The 19,681-nt window shown below is 52.2% G+C and overlaps 1 protein-coding gene across 3 annotated transcripts; it reads right to left on the bottom strand.

The window, feature by feature from the left end:
* Positions 1 to 3,281: 3,281 nt before the first annotated feature.
* ABCB9 (ATP binding cassette subfamily B member 9) lies at positions 3,282 to 16,688 on the bottom strand. Of its 3 annotated transcripts, none has more exons than XM_088175821.1 (12): positions 16,594 to 16,688; positions 14,428 to 15,121; positions 13,959 to 14,073; positions 13,376 to 13,506; positions 12,176 to 12,381; positions 11,590 to 11,787; positions 9,886 to 10,014; positions 8,579 to 8,767; positions 7,888 to 8,061; positions 6,323 to 6,482; positions 6,095 to 6,231; positions 3,282 to 4,996 (listed from the first exon to the last, which is right to left on the bottom strand). In XM_088175821.1, exons 2-12 carry the CDS (start codon positions 15,038 to 15,040, stop codon positions 4,667 to 4,669), a joined length of 2,382 nt encoding a protein of 793 aa, XP_088031947.1. In that variant the 5' UTR covers positions 15,041 to 15,121; positions 16,594 to 16,688; the 3' UTR covers positions 3,282 to 4,666. The 3 variants fall into 3 exon arrangements, with proteins under 3 accessions (XP_088031947.1, XP_088031948.1, XP_014730403.1); XM_088175822.1 differs by having other exon boundaries at positions 16,581 to 16,663; XM_014874917.2 differs by lacking the exon at positions 16,594 to 16,688 and having other exon boundaries at positions 14,428 to 16,528.
* Positions 16,689 to 19,681: the final 2,993 nt, after the last annotated feature.

Below are 19,681 nucleotides of genomic sequence, written 5' to 3'. Positions count from 1 at the left end.
TCAAGTACAACATACACTGGAAATACTAATTCTCCCTGTGTAAGTAATTTGGGTTCTGGTGATGGTGGAGAGGAGTCTGCATTAAACATCTGGTTTGCTTTTGACTACTTTTGTCAGCACCTGCATGTAATTGAGTTCTCCAGTTGTCCAGAAAAGCAGCTGAGGCTGAGACACAAGATAGAAGTCAACGGCTTTTATATAATTATATTTTCTATTTGGACAGGTAGGAGGGTACCTTCCCATTTTGCAGTCTTCATGGAAGATAAAGGTTTTTGACAGCACATCACTTGGACAGGATATGAAGGATTGCAGATAAACTCGGATTTTGGGCTACAGGGTTTATCAAATATTGCAGTGCTGCAGGCTGGGATTTATCATCTCTCCAGGCTTGGTTCCTATTTGCCTTTGCTGAAATCCTTTTGAAGGGTGACAGCATTCAAGTACATTAGAACTGTAAGCAGGCAAATACAGAAGTCAGGATTTCTTATTACAGGAGAAATGGAATAAAAAAATTGTGAAGATTACAGAGGAAATCATGTCATGGTGAATAAGAAGTCAGTCTCCAATCTTGAGGAGAACTGGCATTCAGACTAGTTTAAATAAGATGTTAGAGTTTTTTTTCTATTTAAACTTGATCTTGAATTTCCTTCTGGTACCTCATATCCTTTTACGGTCAGTAGCACTGAACTCATGCATATTTATTAGATTTAGACATATTTTGCAAGTCACCTTCACATCTTATTTTCTTTTCCTGGACAAACTGGTTGGTTATGTACACATTGAATTTGCAAATCTCATCTCTGGTGTACATTAACCCCTATTAGTCTGGTTGCTCAATGTGCAGATAAATTTTGGGGCTTATTTACAATTTAACTTCCTTCTGTATATTAAGCACAGCCCATACTTCTGTTTAGTTTTCACAACCCAGATTCCTTTCACACATGGAAATGACCTGCATGTTCAGCATCCTGGCAGGGAAACAGCCGTTCTGTTTGAGAGATCAGTGCCCCTGCTGTCTGAGAGAGAGCAGGAATTAGGTGTTTGTAAGGTACTCCTTCCTCTCAGGGAGCTGCAGGTGTGAGAAGAGCAGCAGCTTTATTTACCTGCATTTATTTTCTTTGCCTGAAGTTCACAGTGAAGTTGGAATGGAAGAGGCAGATTTTATTTTTCCTCCCCAGACTAAAACCACATCTCTGAACTCGAGCTAGAAGCACTTTCTGTTTGCTTGTGGCACTTCCAGACCTGCTGAAGGTCTGGAAAGTGCAGCCACTGAAACACACACAGTTGGGTAGTGAGGCAGAGGTTGGTGTGGCAGGAGTTGTTGTTGGAATAAACACAGTTGTGTTTTTTCCATCACTCCATGCTCATTTACTGGGTCAGTAAGCCACAGACCCTGGCTGTGCAAGGGTAAATCTCTGTCCCTGGGCAAGCACTGGGACTGTAGGATCCACTCTCAAATTTCACCTCGGATGGGGTTCACTGTTGTTAAAATCAAATAAAACTGTGGTTATACCTATTACAGGGAATGGTTAGAGCTTATTAATAGCGAGGAAAACAACCTGACATGGGATATACAGTCAACTTTGCAATCAGTTGTGCTTTCAAATGCTTAATTGCTTACAGTTCTGCCAGGACAGTCTTCAGGTTTCAGATGAACCCCTCCGAGTTCCCTGTGAGGATTTTTCCCTTTGAAGAAAAGGAACTTTTTACCTCCATCACTCTAACTGAGAGGCACTTGAACTGATTTTGTTCACATTCCCAACTCTGGGCAAAGCCACAGCCACAAAATTCTACAGTCCAGGGTTTTAGAGGGAACAGTGGCCTTGTTTCCAGGAGAATAGCCTGAAACACAGACTGCCCACAGGCAGCCAGCCCAAGGGATTGGGCAGCTCCAGGAAGCAGCTCGTGTTCCAGCACTGGAGCAGTTCCCACTGCTGCTCTGGGTGAAGCACAGCTTTACTGCCAGGCTCAGTGTGACTAATGGGCATGTCTGACCCTGATTTTCACTTCAAAAAGAAGCCGTAGTTGGAATGATTTAGAAAAGCAGGATTTTCCATACAGTCCCAGGGTTTGTGCAGGCAAAAATATCTGCATTATATTAATTCTGCTGGATCCCTGGTGGTGTGTGGAGCTCCCACCCATCTTCCAGGGTATAGGAAAGCTTTAGCACACAAGCAGTGCCACTTGTCACGTGCCAAAAGCACAATAAAAGGGTCTGTTCAAGCCACAAGATGAGAGGCTCAGGGGAAAAGTAGCCTTGAGTTATCTGGATTCAAAAGAGAGAATTCAGCACCTGTGGCAATGAACAAAGTCAGGCCCTGTTATCAGCTTGGACTGGTGCCACCAGCAGAGACAATCTGCTGTTTCCAGTGTTCCAGCCATTTCAGTTGAAGCTGTTTGGACCTAACCTGGGAATACAATGCTGGGATTATCATCACAGCAGCCTTGGCAAACAGGGTTCCCTTCCTGAACTACCTGACATTCTGCATACCTGAAAAGTGTAGTTTTTGCAATAAAACGAATCTGATTGCATCCTCCAGGTTTTTTTGCAGCGCTGCCTGGGACACACGGGATACAATCAAATTCTCTTTCCTGGCATCTCATGCACTAATGATCATTGTCCTACCAGTACTTTGCAGGGTGAGTTGGCTTCTCTAGTTCCCAATTTGGTAACCCAATTTGGGTTTTCCCCCGGTTTTTTAATTAAGCAGAAATAAATTCCACTTCTATGAACCAGTGGCCACATTCTGCTTCCAGGTACTGATAAAAATGCAGAATTAACCACTTGCCTGTCAGCGTTGGGTGGAACCCCCCAACCTCCTCATACCCACAGTGCAAGTTTTCATCAAGCTGGAGCTCCTGGCCATTTACTAAAGGGGTGATTGAGGAGTTCAGAGCGCCACACATGTTCCCTAAGTGGAGGGAGGGAAAACAAAAAGAGATTTTGTTCTTTTGAGGCACAGATTGTTATCATATCACAAAAGCCAGCAGCTGAAAAGATTCCAGTCAGGAAGCACCGTGCCTTGAGAACGGGTTAGACTGCCTGTCCTTCCCTGGGAGACTGACACCCAACGGGATCCATCTGGGATGGAAATGAGTTACCCTGACTGCTGGGCTCCCAGCCATTATCAGATGCTGAAGTGTTTGACATACCTCCCTCTCTGTGGGCTCCTCCTGTCATTCCCCAGAACACGTGCACGAGCAGCTGCATTCAGCTGTGGTGTCAGATGAACGTTACCTTGAAAACCCAGAAAGCAAAAAACACCCCCAACCAGAGTGGCTCGATGTTGAGTGGCAGAGGTAGTATTTTATTTCTTTTGAGCATCCCTCCTCAAGGACACTAAATTTAGAGTTTGTAAAACATTGCTAAATGAAAACAAAACATTGCCAATAACAAAAATGCAAACCTGCTGGAAAGGAAAATGCAGCAGCATTCAAGTATCAGAAAACATGAGAGCTAAAGTGCTTGAGAGAATTTCTTAACTATGTAGAGTTTGAAGTCAGTGTTCCCCTAGAAATGCTATTTTTAAAACAGCACCTGCCTGGCTGCATAGGATTTTTCACCAATCTATAGCAAGATAACACTACTAAGCCAGAGCCATTACCCCAAAGGGCTAGGAGCAACACATTTCTTTCTATCCCTCATACTAAAATAAATTATATTCAAAGAAACACATTATAAAGTTCAGGCAGCTGAAGTTGGACTTCAAGGAACGTGACAGAACGGATTTCCCATGCAGTGAAGTCGCTAGCATGGCCTGAAGCTGAACAAAGCTTTGGTGGGATTTATAAAGTGCTATCTTTTAGTGTTTTATGCCTGTCTTTAGTAGTGTTTTTTTTTTTCACACCAGCACCGGGGTTGTGAGTTAAAAAAAATTCTGAAGTAACAGACCAATTCTCAGTGGATGCTGGAGCCAGACAGACATTGCACAGTGCACACAAATAACATTAAAAAACTACAAACAAATCAAACAAAAAAAACCCCAAGCCCCAAAACCTAACCCAGTTATGGTAAAACATTTCATCCTTAAAAACAAACACCCACCAAGCACCAAGAGCAAATGAGAAAGTAACATCTGCCTCCTGGTCCCCTGGCTTGTCCCAGCAAGGATGGATACTACATGATACAAGCTCAGCAGCAATGGTTGAGAGCCTGAGCCTGCAGGCACTCAGTGCAAAACTCTCCCGGCATTCAGCTCCATGGGAGTGATCCAGTTTTCACCAAAGCCAAAGGGAACTCCCTACAGGCTTCAGCCAACTTTGGATTAGCCCCATAGATTGACAGAGGGAGCAGGACCTTGCTTTACAGTCACCGTTTTTCTATCCAGCCACAAAAGCCACCCCCTGAAATTCCTGGAGGGGTTTTCAACCTTCCCCTCCACGCATGCATTTAACATCCATTACAGTTAACAGCAGTTACACATGCAGATCGATGGGAGAAAAGTCCCAGTCGAGAGGAGTTACTGGTAGTAAGAAAAGAAACCCAGTAGAAATGCTGAGAATTGCTAAAGCTCCCTCGAGTGAATCCCTGTTTTGTCAGCTGGCAGGTGCCACCAGGAAGCTCTATGGTGTGTGTTTGGGGTGTTTGCAGGGTGTGTGACATGGGGCGAGCCAGCGGCTCCGTCCCAGCGTCCAGGGAGCGTCCGAGCGCCGGCCGCGGCCGCCCTCACTTGGGAGCAGCGTTGGTGAAATCGTCCTGTGCCAGGGAATGGTCTATCCTGAACTCCTCCTCCAGCCCACCAGGCGCCTTCACCGCATCCCCCCGGGCTGCAGGCTGCACGCTGTCCGTGCCGCCGCCCTCCAGCCCCAGGATTTGTCTCTGCACCAGCTTGGAATAAAGGCCTCCTTCTTCCATCAGCTCCTTGTGCGAGCCCTGCTGCACCACGCGGCCCTTGTCCAGCACAATGATGTTGTGTGCCCTCTCCACAGTGCTCAGCCTGTGAGCTATGACGAGCACCGTGTGGTTCTGCAAGTCGCCGTAGATCGCCTGTTGGATCTGCGGGGAGAAAAGGCGTCAGTGCCCGGGCACTGGGAGAGCAGACACCTCTGCTGCTGTGTCCAGACACCTCTGGACAGGAGATGTGTTCTCCTCTGGCTCCCTGCAGCTCTACCAGCATCAGCATGTCCAGCTCAGCTCCCAGCTGCAGCCCAAACCCATGGCAGTCCAGCCAGGTGAGGTATGAACACAGGTTTGATCCTGCAAGATGGGGACTTGTTACAGCTGGGCCCCATATTTGGAGGCCACGTGGTGCTGGCAGAGACTGCAGGGAGCTGATACCTGGTGACTGCAGCTGCTCAGAAAAGTAGGATCCTTTCCTGAGTGTATCAAGGCAAGGCAAGAGAGTTTTTTTTCCTCCGGTCAAGAAACAATAGCACTGACGTCTAAAGGCAGGCAGGTGGCCATCACGTACATGTCATATTGACACCCCATGGTAGCCAAAACCAGCCCTGGGCTGGCATCAGGTACCACACATGTGACTGAGGACCTGGGGAGCAGCAAACTGCTCCAAGGTCAGACAACTGCACTGCCCCGGCAGGATTTGTCATCTGGGATTGGACGCATATCCTCAAATCCCAGCCTTTAACAGGCTTTCCCCTCATGTCATGGCATCAGGGAGACCAAACTGCTGCTGGTACATCACATCCTAGACAGAGAAACCAGTTCACAGGATGCTCAAGGCTCTTCCTGCAAGTGTGGCTTCCTTGGTGCCTCGGCTGGGATTTGAGCTCAGGCAGTCCTACTCTCCTTGCTGCAGTACCATTTTAGGGTTTTCCTCTGTATCCTGTCCTAAAAGGCTGCACTGAGTCTCTGTATGCCAATTAACACTTCCCACATTGACAAAATCAGCAAAGACCCCCTACCTCATCAGTTTTATCAGGCACTGGCTGCTGTGAGCATTGAATTATTCCTTTCCTGGTGGCTACAAGAGTATTGGAAGCAAATTCCTGCTACGGAATTAGCAGGAATTCTGATCATTCCGAATAGCATTCTGACTGCACCATGTCAAGACTAAGTTTGTCCACTGCCTGCAAACTGAGGCTACAGCCTGTCCTCCAAAGCCTCTTTGGCCAAACACCCAGGCCAGGCGCTCACCGCGTGCTCGCTCTCTGCATCCAGAGCGCTCGTGGCTTCATCCAGGATGAGGATGGGAGGGGCTCGGATCAAGGCCCTGGCAATCGCCACCCTCTGCTTCTGCCCACCTGACAGCTGAGCTCCCTTTTCACCTGCCTCTGTTGGGTGAATGGAGAGAGAGGAAGTGGTCAAAATAAAAACCAAGAGATGCCAGGAGTGCAGCTGCCAGGCTCAGCAGGGGGGTGGTACCTGTGTGGTAGCCGTCCTGGAGCTCGGTGATGAAGTTGTGGGCGTTGGCTTTCTGGGCAGCCTGAACCACTGACTCGAAGGAGGCTGAAGTTAAACCATAGGAAATATTATCTGCAATGGAGCGGGCGAACAGCACGGGCTCCTGGCTCACCAGGGAGATCTGCAGGAAGCAAGGGAGAGCAGGGGTCAGGAGCAGAACAGGCACTGCACGATATCTCAGACTGTTGATATTTGCTCCTGCTGAGTAAGGACCGAGATCAAGATACAGAAATGTCATTAACCAAAATAAAGAAGTGCTCAAGGTGAGCTTCCAGTGAGGATGCCAGTGTCAGGGTACCCAGTTTGCATCTTCTGCTGGAAAGCCATCTTGCAGGAAAGAAACCTGATGCAATGCTGGCATGTTGGCATCTGGGATGGGCTTCTCCCTGCTAAAGCATGCTGTGGTTTTGCTCCAGATCTGCTATTCCCATCACTGTTTGCTTTTCCCAGAGTGGAAAACCAGTTGTTGGGTAAGTCAAGCTGGAGAGACCCTCTCCCAGGCCCTTGCTGATTTTCCTTTCAAGGCCAGTAATCACACTTGGGCTGTGTGAATGAGCCCTCTTGCATCTTTTAATCCCAAATGAGCAAGTTAGGGAGGTAACTACTGCAATTCCTTAATTGCTTAGCAACAGTCTCCCTGTCCTGCCTTATAGCCATGGCTGTTACCTGTCACATTCAGCTGCTTTATCAAACCCTTAATATTGGAATAAATCAAACCTTTCAAACTGTTACTCGGAACTGTGCATGAGAGAGCCAGGGAGACAGGGTCATATTTTAATTGACTTCTCCCCAAGTTCCTAACACCACACCAGGCTTTCTAAACTGAAAGGCTTGCTTGGCCTTTGATTTTCACTCCATACGGGCAGGGAATGTAAATTAGTCACAGTGACTTTGGCTTTCCAGCCTGTCTCTGATCAATTGTTTTCAGGTTTTCCTGCTGGCTGCTGAGGCCATTTGCTCTGGGGGCAAACAAAGGAGGCAGTTACTTGCAGAGATGAAGGCTGATCTGTGCAGACACACAGATGAGAGCTGAGGGGCCCAGACCCCTCTCCTAGGCAAAGCACCAGCCCTTCTGGTGCTCCAGCTGCTTCCAGGATCCTGAGAGGTTTAACTCCCCATTAGCTGAGAATTACTCTAAGATCTTAAGGTAGAAATTGCTGGAGGAATGCAAAACCCTTTTCCAAACCCAATTTAGATGATAATTAATCCAACAGCCAAAAATGTATTTCTACTGTGTTGGCCAAAAAATACCAAACAAAACATGGTTTTTGTTCTGTTTTTGGAAGGCTTCCCCTTCCCCTTGAAACCACCCTCCATCCCTTTCCCTTCCACCCCCACAAATTATCCAAATTAATTTCTTGGACCACTTCCAAGCCTCCAGCTTTCTGGACGTTTCTGAAGCTGCCAGATCAAATCCAAAGCAACGTGCAGCAGTGCCATGCATCCCCTCTGAGCCCTGCAGGTGGTCACTGGGCTAAGCAGAACACAGGCAGCACAACCAGAATACACTTATCAGTCGCTCGTACCACGGAGTGCAGGTACTTGTGATCGTACATGTTAATGGGACGCCCATCCAGCAGCACCTGCCCGTCCTGCAGAGGGTAGAAGTTCTCCAGGATGTTGACACAGGAGCTCTTCCCACTCCCTGAAGGGCCCACCAGTGCTGTCACTTTGCCAGGGTGCAGGGTGAAGGACACGTTCTGCAACATGGATGGGAGAGTGTGCTCAGGTCCAGGCTTTTCTCAGCATCCTAGGGCACTGCATAAGAGAAGTAGCCAGAATCTGGCCACAGTGACCCTCTGCCTTGGTGATATGCCACATTAGCCATCTCTCCTGGCTCTCAGCAAGCAAGAAGCCTCCAAAGTGCTTCAGATTTGCCTGCTGATGTAGCAGGTCCTCTAAAAAGCAAACTGACCTCTTTGCTGCTTCCCCCTGCCTCATGATCCCAGCCCCTCTCCCATGGAAACAGTCTGAGGCAGCTTGGCACAAAGCCCTGTACCACGCTGACATGTTTAATGCCTGAGCAGGGAACAAGGCTTTTATTAATAAATCTCATTCCTTGTAAGGAAGGCCGGCCCTAAACACCCGCTGCCTGTTTTCCTGCCTTCACACATCTCTGACAGGCAGCTGACACTCCCCACGGGCTGGGCTTTGGCTGTGGCCAGGCTGGAGCAGCAGCCCGTGGTGCTGGGAGCGGGCAGTGCCCACGGGGCTCACCTGCAGCACCTGCGTCGCGGAGCGAGTGCGGTAGGAAAAGGTGACATTCCTGAACTCCACCTTCCCATCCACGTGATCCGGGGCCAGGGACCCGTCGTGCACCATCGTGGGCTTGCGGTCGATGAACTCAAAGACCTTCTCAGCAGCCCCCACTCCCTGCATGAGGCCACTGTACACAGAGCCAATGGACTGGAAGGGAAGAGGACACGGTGAGACCTTCCCCAGTGATGGGGGAATCAGTGCCACTCATAAGAATGGCTGAAGCATTCCCAAATCTCCCATTGCCTGACACTGACTGTCAGACACAGGAAAAGAAAACTCTTCTTCCTCTTTTGGGTATGGAAGGGATACATGGACACCCCAGGGAAAGGGAGTTTTTCAATATTAAACCCAGAGCTGCAGAACAGTTTGTACTGTAACAGCCTGTCCCACCAGGAGGGGAAAAAAGCCCCAAACCAAACTAAATCTAAAACCAAAACCACAGCTTGGAAACCCCACCAGAGCCTGCAGCCATCTGAACAGATGGTGAGAGCCAGGCAAGCTGCCTCCAGCTCTGCTCTGCCCCTGCACAGAGGCTGTAGCACCACCAAAACCACGCTTGGCTGTGAGGAAACCTCGACTGGATCATTCCTGCCTGGATTAGTCAAGTTTATGCCTCTGCAAGGGGAAGGCAGCCCTGGGTGGGCTCTACCATCCCACCCACAGTCCCATCTTGCTAGCATGCTGCCAACACACCAGCTTGCAGCCTATTCCAGGGGAAAAAAAAAAAGTAATATAATTAAGTTTTTAATGAAGCCTGAAATTTAACAGGCAGCTTTGTAATCCCTTCATTCTTCACACCAGGAAATGTGCTTGGCAGGCAGCCAGGGCTCTGCCCTTCAGCAGGGCCAGCCTGACCCCTCTGGTCTCAGTTGCCTTTTTGGGGGACAAGCTTCTTCAAGAACATGAAGGTTGTGAGACCACAGCAGGGGAGGAGCTGAGAGGAGAACCCCCCTCTGGCAGTGCCCCAGCACCAAAGAAGTGTGTCATGGGAATGTCAGCACTGGATCTCTCCCTGCAACTGCCCTGTGACCTTCTGGGAGATAGAAAGGGTAGCCCAGAGTGTGGGGAGGCCCAGGCACAGGCCAGAGAAGCTGTGGCTGCCCCACCCATGGAAGTGTCCAAGGCTGGGTTGGATGAGGCTTGGAGCAGCCTGGGAAGGTGTGGAAGGTGACCCCCCTGCCCATGGCAGGGAGTTGGAATGAGATGGTCTTTAAGGTCCCTTCCAACCCAACCCATTCTGGGATTCCCTGCTAAAACTGACTCACCTCCATGCAGTCTCCCAAGACAAACTCATAAATGATGAAAGATATCAGATTTCCACTTGTCATTTGCCCAGAGATCACGAGGTGCCCACCGTAGTAAAGGATGCTGACCTGGACCACCAGCAGGGTCAGCTGAAAGCAAGAAAACACCCCAGGATCAGCAAGGACAAGGTGCTTGTTTTGGTGCATTTGTCATTACTCACACAACAGCCCAAACCTCAGGTGCTGACATTTATTCTTTGAGCCCTGAGCTGAGGATCCCTGACAGTGCAGCTGACAGCCCTAGGAGTGAGCATAAAAATGAGAAAAACAACTCAAGTACATGGGCTGATTTAAGGAGCTGGGCAGATATCTTTCAAAAAAACAAGTCCCAAGGGACAACAGCCAAGGAGGCAGAATTTATCTGAAATAACAGAGCATCTCATGAACTCTCTTGAACTAAGGTCCTCAAGCATAATAATCTATGTTAAATTATCCAAGGCAAGCAGTCACCACACCACTAAAATAAACTTTCTGTTATATGAGTGTGACACATTTTAATTTAGAACACAGAGTCAAGCCAGGAGTTAATGCAGAATATCTTCCTTGCCTGTACAAGTCCCTGAAGTATAACCCCAGCTGCTGTCTGAAGTGAGTGTGGGGGGTACCACCTACTCTAGAAAGGAGACAGATCAGCTCTGATGTGACAAATACCAGCATCTTTTATTTAGCTGGTTTAGTTCCATGCTGCCCTGGTGCTCCAAAAAGCAGTGATGCCCTGGTGCCCTGTGGGACCAGAAGAGGCTGTAAATTCACATAAATTCCTCCTCTGTAGCTCTGCCATGATCTGACCTTAAGCGCCTGCGTTCCCTCCAAGAAAGACTCTACCACGGCTGAGCTATATCCATTGTCTTCCTTCTACATCAGCCCTGCAGGAGCGGTTTTTGAGGGCTTTTGCCTTCTTAGATTTGTCAGGATCAGTGTCAACCCAGTTCATGCTCCAGCTTCACCTGGGAGCCCAGAAACAATGCTAATAATGCTCCCATTTTGTTTCCAGACTTGGGAAGCCATAAAATCTCACAGCTGCATGAAGGCACCGTAACTCACAGACCCTTCACCAGTGACTGCCCTGATCCCTGAAGGTGCAGAGACAAGGGCAGCCTCACACGAGGGCTGCGCCGAAGCTGGAGAAATCCCAAACCATCTGGTGTTAAATGATGAAAAAGCATTTTGCAGGGGGAGAAAAAAAAAAAACCAAAAAAAACAAAACAACAAAAAAAGCCCAAAGCCAAAGCCCAGCAGCCTCCCCCTGCCACCACCCACACGCAGAAAATCTCCGTTCCCGAGCAGGAGCTCAACCAACGGCGCGGCTGTTCCCAGCCGGAGCCCCGGAGCGGAGCTGGCACAGGCACACACTGCAGCACCACGCAGCCATGGGCTGCTCCACGACCTTGAGCTCTTATCAATTATTGCCCCATTTGCAGGGGAAAACAGGCAGTTCCATGGGATGACACAGTGCTGCCTCGAGGTGGAATGGGATGCGTTTTTTTGATGGATGAAAATAACAAATGATGAAGAGCCCGGGGATTGCTGGCAGCGGGCAGCAGGGCGGGGATCACCTCACAGAGTTCCCTGGAAGCAGAGGAGAACCACGAGTGCTTTGGGATCTCGAGAGACTCCCCTGCCCACCCCAGCCCCACACAGGGAAACCCCAGGGCCATCACCTACCCCGCTGGACCAGACGTAGTAGGTGTAAGCCATGGCCTCCCTCTTGTTGAGCTTGTACACCTGCTGCAGCTTCTGCCAGTACACGTTGGCCTCCGTCTCCTCGTTGGCGAAGCTGCGGACAGTCTTCATGGCCGAGATGGTCTCCTCAGCCGTGTTGTTGGCCTTGGCCAGAGCGCTCTGCACATCCTTGGAGAGCTTCTGCAGGGAGCAGGGGGAGGCAGAGGGAGCTTAGCAGGTGCCAGGCTCACATCTCCCTGCTCGCCCCATGCTCTAGGACCCCACCAAGGGATTCCAAATGGGGAGGAGAGATGGCACAAGGACAGGCAGATGCATACAGGACATTCTACAGCCCAGATACCTCTTCTGTTAGACCTGAGATGCTTCCACTCCTGGGCACAAAGTAAGGTAAGAGCCCAGACTACACCTGTCTGCCCACACATGTTTAATGTCACCTTCTTGCCCCCACTGCTGGCAGCAAAACACTCCAGCATCACTCCCGCCAGCTCCAAGGCCACCCAAAAGATCTTTGATGGCTTCCCAGGGAGACCAGCCCAGCACTGTGGCAATGCCAGCTGCTCCTGCCTACCTGGTAGTACTTCCCATAGACATCAGACACCAGCATGATGATGGGGAAGCCCATGAAGGTGACCAGGGAGAGCTTCCAGGAGAGGCTGAACATGAAGAAGATGACGCCCGTGGCCTTCACCACGTTGCGCAGGAAGATGTTGATGTTCTGGGAGACCAGGTCGCTCACGATGGTCGTGTCCGACGTCAGGCGGGAGATGACGTCCCCTGCAGCAACGAGGGGTCAGGGAAGGGGAGAGCAGGGACGTGTCACCACAGCAGGTCACTGCACAGCCATGCCAAGGGCCAGATGGAGCTCCCCATCCAACCAGCTGGGGGTCTGAAGGGTGGCATGGAAGGGGGGCAACTCTCCACTGCTGTGGATACAAAGCAAAACAGAGGAGCTTGGATTGCTGAGTGCATGAGGAGCAGGGGGCACAAGCTACATCCCTGGGTCACCAAAGGTGGCTGTGGGACGGCAAAGAGGACTGTGGCAGCACCCTATGATGGAGGGCAGCCCACAAGGCTGCACACAGTCCACAGCCTGGAGCTGACCGAAGGGACCTGATGACATGGGTCCAGCTACTGAGGGATGAAGCTCTGGCGGTGCCTTTTGGTGGAGCTGAGTGTTACAGCCAGCAAACACCACACTGAACTCCTAAATCCTTGGCCTGTGTTTGAGTCCAGCTGAATTCCCATGTTTTTGTGCAAGTCCAGGGTTACCTGTATCCCACTTCCAGTAACATCTCTGCTGTCCTCAGCTACCAAGGCACTGCTAAATACAGCAACAGCCTCAAAACTAAAAATACCACCGAGACAAAATTAAATGTGTGGAAGCTACACCAGAGTGGCACAGCCTAGGACTGGGACAGGACTGAACTGCAAGTGGGGAAAGTACACCCAGCAAGCCTCACACATCCAAGGTGACAGGGACAGGAGCAGAGCTGGAGAGCAGCCCACCAATAGGCACTGATGGAAGGAAGGAAATGGGAGTTTTGGGGGTGGGATTTCTGGATGCCAGGCCATGGGTGGCAATGGGACATCCCCACGGAGGGAGGCAACAGAAAGGGAAGAGCTTTCTGCCTCTGTTTCTAACCACGAGCACGTGGGTGCTGCCTCTGGCTGCCCCCAGTCTGCTGTAGGACAGTAGAGCAAGCCAAGGGGAAAAAATCTGGGATGGGATAGAGGGGTGAGAGCACATCCAGGTGAGAGAGGAACCAACCTGTGCGATTCTCATCAAAAAAACTCATCTCCTGAGACACCAGTGACCTGAAGAGGCAGTTGCGAAGGCGGATGTTCAGTCTTGCGAAGATGAGCGTAAAAACGCCGCCCCGGATACCTGCGGCAAATGAGCTAATTGCAGATAAGAAACGTTATAGAGCCATGGACACGAAACCCTCTCAGCAACACAAACACCCCCACGCCGGGCCAAGGGCCTGGGCAGTGCTGACACCACTTATCACCAGCCCACACCTCTCCTGGGTGCCACCAGCACAGTGCTGGCTGGTCCTAATCATTGTAGTCACAAGTTTTGGGAGGGAACACAGCACTGCTGGAACAGCATTGCCCAAGGAACCCATTCCCTTTGTCCATTCCTGCTCCCCCACCTCCAGCAGATGGACATGAAGGGCTACATAAAGGCCTCGTGACTGCCAGCCACAGCCTTTCTGCATCAAGAATTCACAGCACATCCCTGGGGTCTGGCAGTGAACTGGTGGAGTGGGTGCCTGTGCCCACCATCACCACAAGCTCCTGTGGGTAAACCCCAAACTCCTTGCCAGGGCCAAATCCAGCCCCTGGATTACCTTCCTATGGCGAGCAGTGACATGACCAGCACTGCTGTGGAGAAGCGATCCATGCTCTTCTGCACCACGATGCCGTCGATGGCCAGCCCCGTGTAGTAGGGCAGGAAGGTCTCTCCTACAGGACAAGCACAGGACATGGAGGGTCAGCCCCACTGCGTGGGATTGGCACAGGACCTGTATTCCCAGCTGTGACAGCCTGTGGACAGCCCCATCCCCACCACAGAGATACTCAGCCATTACACAATACACCCTGAGAGGCACATGGGGATGTTGCACTCCCAGCGTATTTTATCCCCTATTGCATTGATTTTGCCCCATTGCATTTTTCACCCACCCCATGCAGCACATGCCACACAGCACCCCCAAAAAAAGCAATCCTAGGGTGCTTCCAAGCCCTACCACCAGGGCTCCTCCATCCCTCCTGGTGAGGATAGGAGCAGACCATGCCCTGCCTGGTCCCTTCACTCACCCAAGGCGGCCACAAGGAGGAAGAAGGAGGCGATGCCCAGGAAGAAGGCATCAGGCTTGGTGTAGGACAGCAGTTTATGGATGGTGGGACCTGCTGCCTCCTCCCTCTTGTCCCTCGGGGTGCCCCCATCACAGCTCTCCTCCACCTCAGCACGGGACTCGGAGCCGGGCCCCAGCGCCTCACGGGAAGAGGTGACACAGGCCAGCAGCTGCCACAGCCCGAAGGTGGCCGCCAGCGCCACGTAGGTCCAGGCAAAGAGCCCCCAGAACCAGGGGTCCCTGATGGTCTTCCGCACCTCGGAGTAGAGCAGCAGCTTCACCATCATGTAGATGCCCATGAGGAGGCAGACGACGGCGATGAAGGTCCGCGATGCCCGCAGGCGCCGGGGGCCATAGGCCGTGTTGGTGGCCACGCCGATGGCGGCCCCCAGCAGCACACAGCTGCGGTACAGGCAGCCCCCCCAGATGTCCAGCAGAGAGTTGAAGATGTTGAAGTGCCGCAGGTCCTGCAGGACATTCCGGCCGCCCTGGCCGTGGGTGTAGAGCAGCGTGGTGACCACCACGTCAGCCCCGCTGAGCGCCAGCGTGCTGGCCACCGCCTTCCAGGCGCGCATCCTCGTCACCGGACTGGGGGGATCACTGACGTGGAGACGGGCAGCACTAACACAGGAAGGGTGTGCTCATGTTGGCCTCTGCTGCGGGTTGTGAAGAACGGGACAGGGTTATTTAACCCAGGGAAGAGGCGGGGAAAGGGAAGCAGGATGGGGGGACAACCGTGTCAGCTCCCCACCGACCCATCCTGACCCCAGACACCACTGTCTGCACCTCCCTCCCCTGCTGCACACGCCCCAAGGTATTTCATTAAATGAGCAGCACAAACGAAGACAAACTTCCCTCCCGGATGACTTCACCCATCCTGAATCCCAAGGCAGGAATCTGCACATCCCCATGGGAATCTTTGTCCCTGCTTGCTGGGTGCTGCCACGACGTGCAGCCACGTGTCCTGCTCTAGAGAGCCGTGTAGGTCTTAAACTTGGACAGTCATGATCCCAGAGTCCCTGCCCACCTTTCCCAGGACAAAGCTGAAACCAAACAGTCAAAACCGTAGGAAAGCAGACAGGGGAGTAGCTCAGCTCTACAATGGATCACCTTCATCAAAATAAGACTAAACCATACGTACTGCAGCTTGTCATATCTTACTGTCCCCAGCCCTCCTGGATATTAATTCGGGGTAGCCCACTAAACCCGCCGTGCAGCCAGCGTGCAGTTCAATGACACAACAGAAATCCCGAGAGGAAATTAAAAATGGATTGGAATTCCACAGCTGCGTCCCGCGGGAGAGGAAGGCTCCGGGCGGGAGCGACGCTGCCTTTGCTATCGCCCGGGGCTCTGTCCGGCAGCAGCGATGATGGGGCAGGCTCCGAATGGACACGGGAAAGGGCAGAAAAGCTCGACTTGCTCTAAGCCGGGCGAGCCGCTCACCTGCTCCGATGCCATGCCCTGAGGATGGCAAGAGCGAGGTCCTTGAAATTTGTGCTGGGTCAGCAGCTCGTGACGGTGCACAGTGCGGGAGGCACCGCACAAGGGGTGCCATGTGCCGGCCACACTCCGGCTGTGTGACTGCGGCCCCCCAAATCCAAACCACGGGGACCAAGGGCAGCCCTTGGCGCCGGACAAGCTGCGCCCTTGGGCGAGAGCTGCTGGGTGGGCGGGCAAGTGGGATAAAAAGCTAAAAAAGCGGAGGAAAGCAGGGCAGAGGCTGCAGTTTGGGGAAGCACGGGGTGGGTGGGGAAGGAGGGATGGAGGCACAGCAGAGCAGAGATGCCAGGGAGGAGCAGCGCACGCTTCCCAGGGTGCTCGCTGCTGCCATCCGCTGCAAAGCTGCGCGGATCCGGCCCATGGAGGAGGAGGAGGAGAAGGAGGAGGAGGAGGAGGCAGCCACCGCAGCTCCCCACAACCCGCAGCAGTGTCCTCAACCCCCAAGGAGCAGCCCAAGGTCCCCACTCGCGTCCCGCCTTCCCCGCAGAGGAGAATGTCCCGAGGCGGGGCGGGGAACACCCGGGAAGGGCCGTGCCCGCCATACCCCGGCCGGACACCCACACACGGCTCCCCCCTTCCGAGCAGCTCAGCCTCGCCCGCCCGGACGGCTCTTACCGGCGGCGCTTACCGGGGATCAGCGGGATCAGCCCCGTGCGAACGGCGGCGGCGCGTCCCGGGAACAAGGTCGGTGCTGGGCGTGGTCCCGCATTGGACACGCCCCCAGCCACGCCCTCCCCTGCGGCGCGCGCCCGGCCCCGCCCACGGCCGGCACCGGGACCCCACCCCCCCCTCGCCACGAGCCCCGAATTTGGGGGTCCCCGGTCCCCCCGCCCCGATCCGCCCTGTCCCGGTAAACCCCGCCCCGACGCGACAAAGGCGGCCCCGGCATTTTCCCCACCTTAGAAGGTTTTTTTAATCCTCTCTGAATATACATGTTTTTGAATTTTAAAAATTGTTTTATTGGTTCTGTGTCGTTTCTGCAGTAGAGAAGGAAAATACAACACGGGAGTTGGCTCAAAAGCAACCGGGAAAAGTGCTCGAAGTAATATTTTAATGATATATAATGATTTCAATGATGAATAAGTTAATCCTTAAAGAGGAACTCAATGGGGGTTTAATTAACCCCTCAAGAGGGACTTGACAAGGGTTTAATTAACCCCTAACACAGAGGGATCCACTTTCAAGAAATCCAGCTTGTAAGTTATTTTTCCCCTTCACCTCCCACTCCAACTCTTAAGGAATGGAAGGGCTCAGGCTCTTCCCTGGACAGCACCCATGCATCCAGGTGGGCTATACAGGTAACAGAGGGACAGGGCAGTGTCATTATCCCAAAGTTTCCGTGTGCTTTTGGAGGGCTGGGCTTAAAAACACCCCAGTGACCCTCACTAGCACAGATGTCAGGATTCCTGGAGCTCATGCCATTTCTGGAGAGAACAGAATGGTGACGTTACAAAAGACAAATTCATTTTTCTCTGCCTGGATCACTAAAACCAAAAAATACCACATTCTGTTGTTGATTTTAGTTGTGCTAATAAGTGCTTAAAACAAACAAAAAACCCCCCACCAAAAATAAAAACAAACAAAAAAAATCTCTCACTTCAAGCCCTTCCCACATCCACCAGGAACAGTCAGACCTGGAGTGACTATTCCTGGCTCAGGCTCACAGCAGGGACACTTTTAAGCTGCAGGAAACACTGTCCATGGCTAAGCCGGGTCTGGTTTCTGCTTCTCTTCCATCTGCACCCAGATCACTCCCAGGCTTTGGTGCAATCACTCCCAAAGGGCAACTTCCAAGCCACAGTCAAGGTGGAGCTTTCTGGCAGGACCGAGTCTCTCTCTGCCAGACTAAACGAGGATGGTGCCGCCTCCCTCGGTCCGAGGGATGATCCAAGGGCAAACCTGGACCAGGAAGGGACTGAACAATCTCCCCCTTGTGTGAACCTCCCCCTTCCTTTCTCCCAGGACAGAGCAGGCACATCTGCACCCTGCACTCCCATGCAGCTGGGCCACAAACCTTGGGGACAGCCCGTGCTGTCCCCGGTGCTGCAGGACCCCAGAACACCCCAGGGCTAACTGGTTTTCTTCCCAGCAGACATGCTCTGCTCAGGGGGCAGCACTGTCTCAATCTGGAATGACACAAACTGGCCCTTCTTCAGCTTCTTCAGGGAGCTGGTAGGGCTGCCCGCAAACACGTTTTCTTCCACCTTGAAGGCCAGAGAGGGCAGGCTCCGAGTTTTCCTTTTCACACCCTTCTGCTCCCGCTTGCAGGCAGTGGTCATGTTGGAGATCACCTGTCAGGACAATGGAGGGGCTGGGCTTCGAGGTGTCACTCAGGAATCAGCACAAACCCAGTGAATCAATCCCAGAATCAAAGAATCCTGAGGGTTGGAAGGGACCTCTGGAGATCATCCAGGCCAGGCAGAGTCACCTGGAGCAGGTGACACAGGAACACGTGCAGGTGGGTTTGGAATGTCTCCACAGAGGAAGAATCCAAGACCTCCCTGGGCAGTTCCAGTGCTCTGCCAGCCTCCATGGAAAGAAGCTCTTCCTCATGTTGAGGCGAAACTTCTTGTGGTTTAATTTATGGCCATTCCTCCTCATCCTGTCACTGGGCACCACTCAGAAGAGCCTCAGTCATCTGACACCCCACAGAGATATTTCTGTGCGTTGATGAGATCCCCTCTCAGTCTTCTCCAGACTGAGCAGGCCCAGCTCCCAGTCTCTCCTCCTAAGAGAGGCTGAGTGAGTGAGAGCTGGCAGTGCCAAAGCTGGATGCACCTGGGGCAAGGGAGGGACCCAGCAGAGGCTTCCCAGCCTTGTTCTCACCACCCTAAACCAGCAGGAGACCTTGCAATGTGAAACTGCAATTTCATGCCGTACCCAGAGCTGTCAGTGCTCCATCAGTAGAGGGCAGAAGGGGACCTAGGCTGGAGTGCCACAAAGCCCAGGGAAGCTTTATCATCTCCTGTTAATTACGGCCCCAATCCCTGCCTGGATGCAGGAGAGCTGCGATCCCAAAAGCAGAGGTTCCCTTAGGGACAGGACAGACCTGTCACTGCCCCGTGCCATGATTTACAGCTCCGTTTCACAAAAGGGGAGCTGAGACAGTGGGTGTGAGCTGCCAAAGAGATCAGATCCTACATATCCAGCTCCCAGGCCCTCCACTCTCCTGTCCCACATTCCTCCTGTCGTTCCCTGGCAAGAACAATCACGGTCCAGGGTGAGATCAGAGAGAACCACAAAACCCTGACTAAGTGTAAGAAATGACTGAGCAAACAAAGCACTTGAGCCTTGTCTGTGATTTTCTGGCACACAGCTCACCAAGTACATCACAGGGGACACTGAGGTCACTTTTCAAGTGAGGGAACTAAGGAACAGACAAAATGAGCTGCCCAAGGTCACCCAGCACGTCAGAGAGTCAGGAGCTGCATGCTGACTTTGCTCCCCAAGTTCCTCTCCCTGCCCACTGGGCCACTTACTCTTCATGGTATCCCCAACCTCCTCCTATTTTGGGGCAGGGTTACTTTAAACCTTTGTGGTTGCACAGCCTGTCCCTGAAGGCTTCTTGTCCCTTCCTAAGGAGGGACTCCTTTGGCTGATTTGGGATGCAGATTACAAGGCAGGGAGCTGGGCAGGCTGGGACACAGCTCTCATTTAGCCTGACAGAGTAAGTCAGTCCCTCGTATTTCATCACCCACTTCTGAGCAGCACCACCA

This window comes from Sturnus vulgaris, chromosome 19, assembly GCF_052056855.1.
Source record: "Sturnus vulgaris isolate bStuVul1 chromosome 19, bStuVul1.hap1, whole genome shotgun sequence".
NCBI classification, from domain to species: Eukaryota; Metazoa; Chordata; class Aves; order Passeriformes; family Sturnidae; genus Sturnus; species Sturnus vulgaris.
Note: the sequence above shows the minus strand (reverse complement) of the source record. Positions and strands in the feature narration are given on the sequence as shown.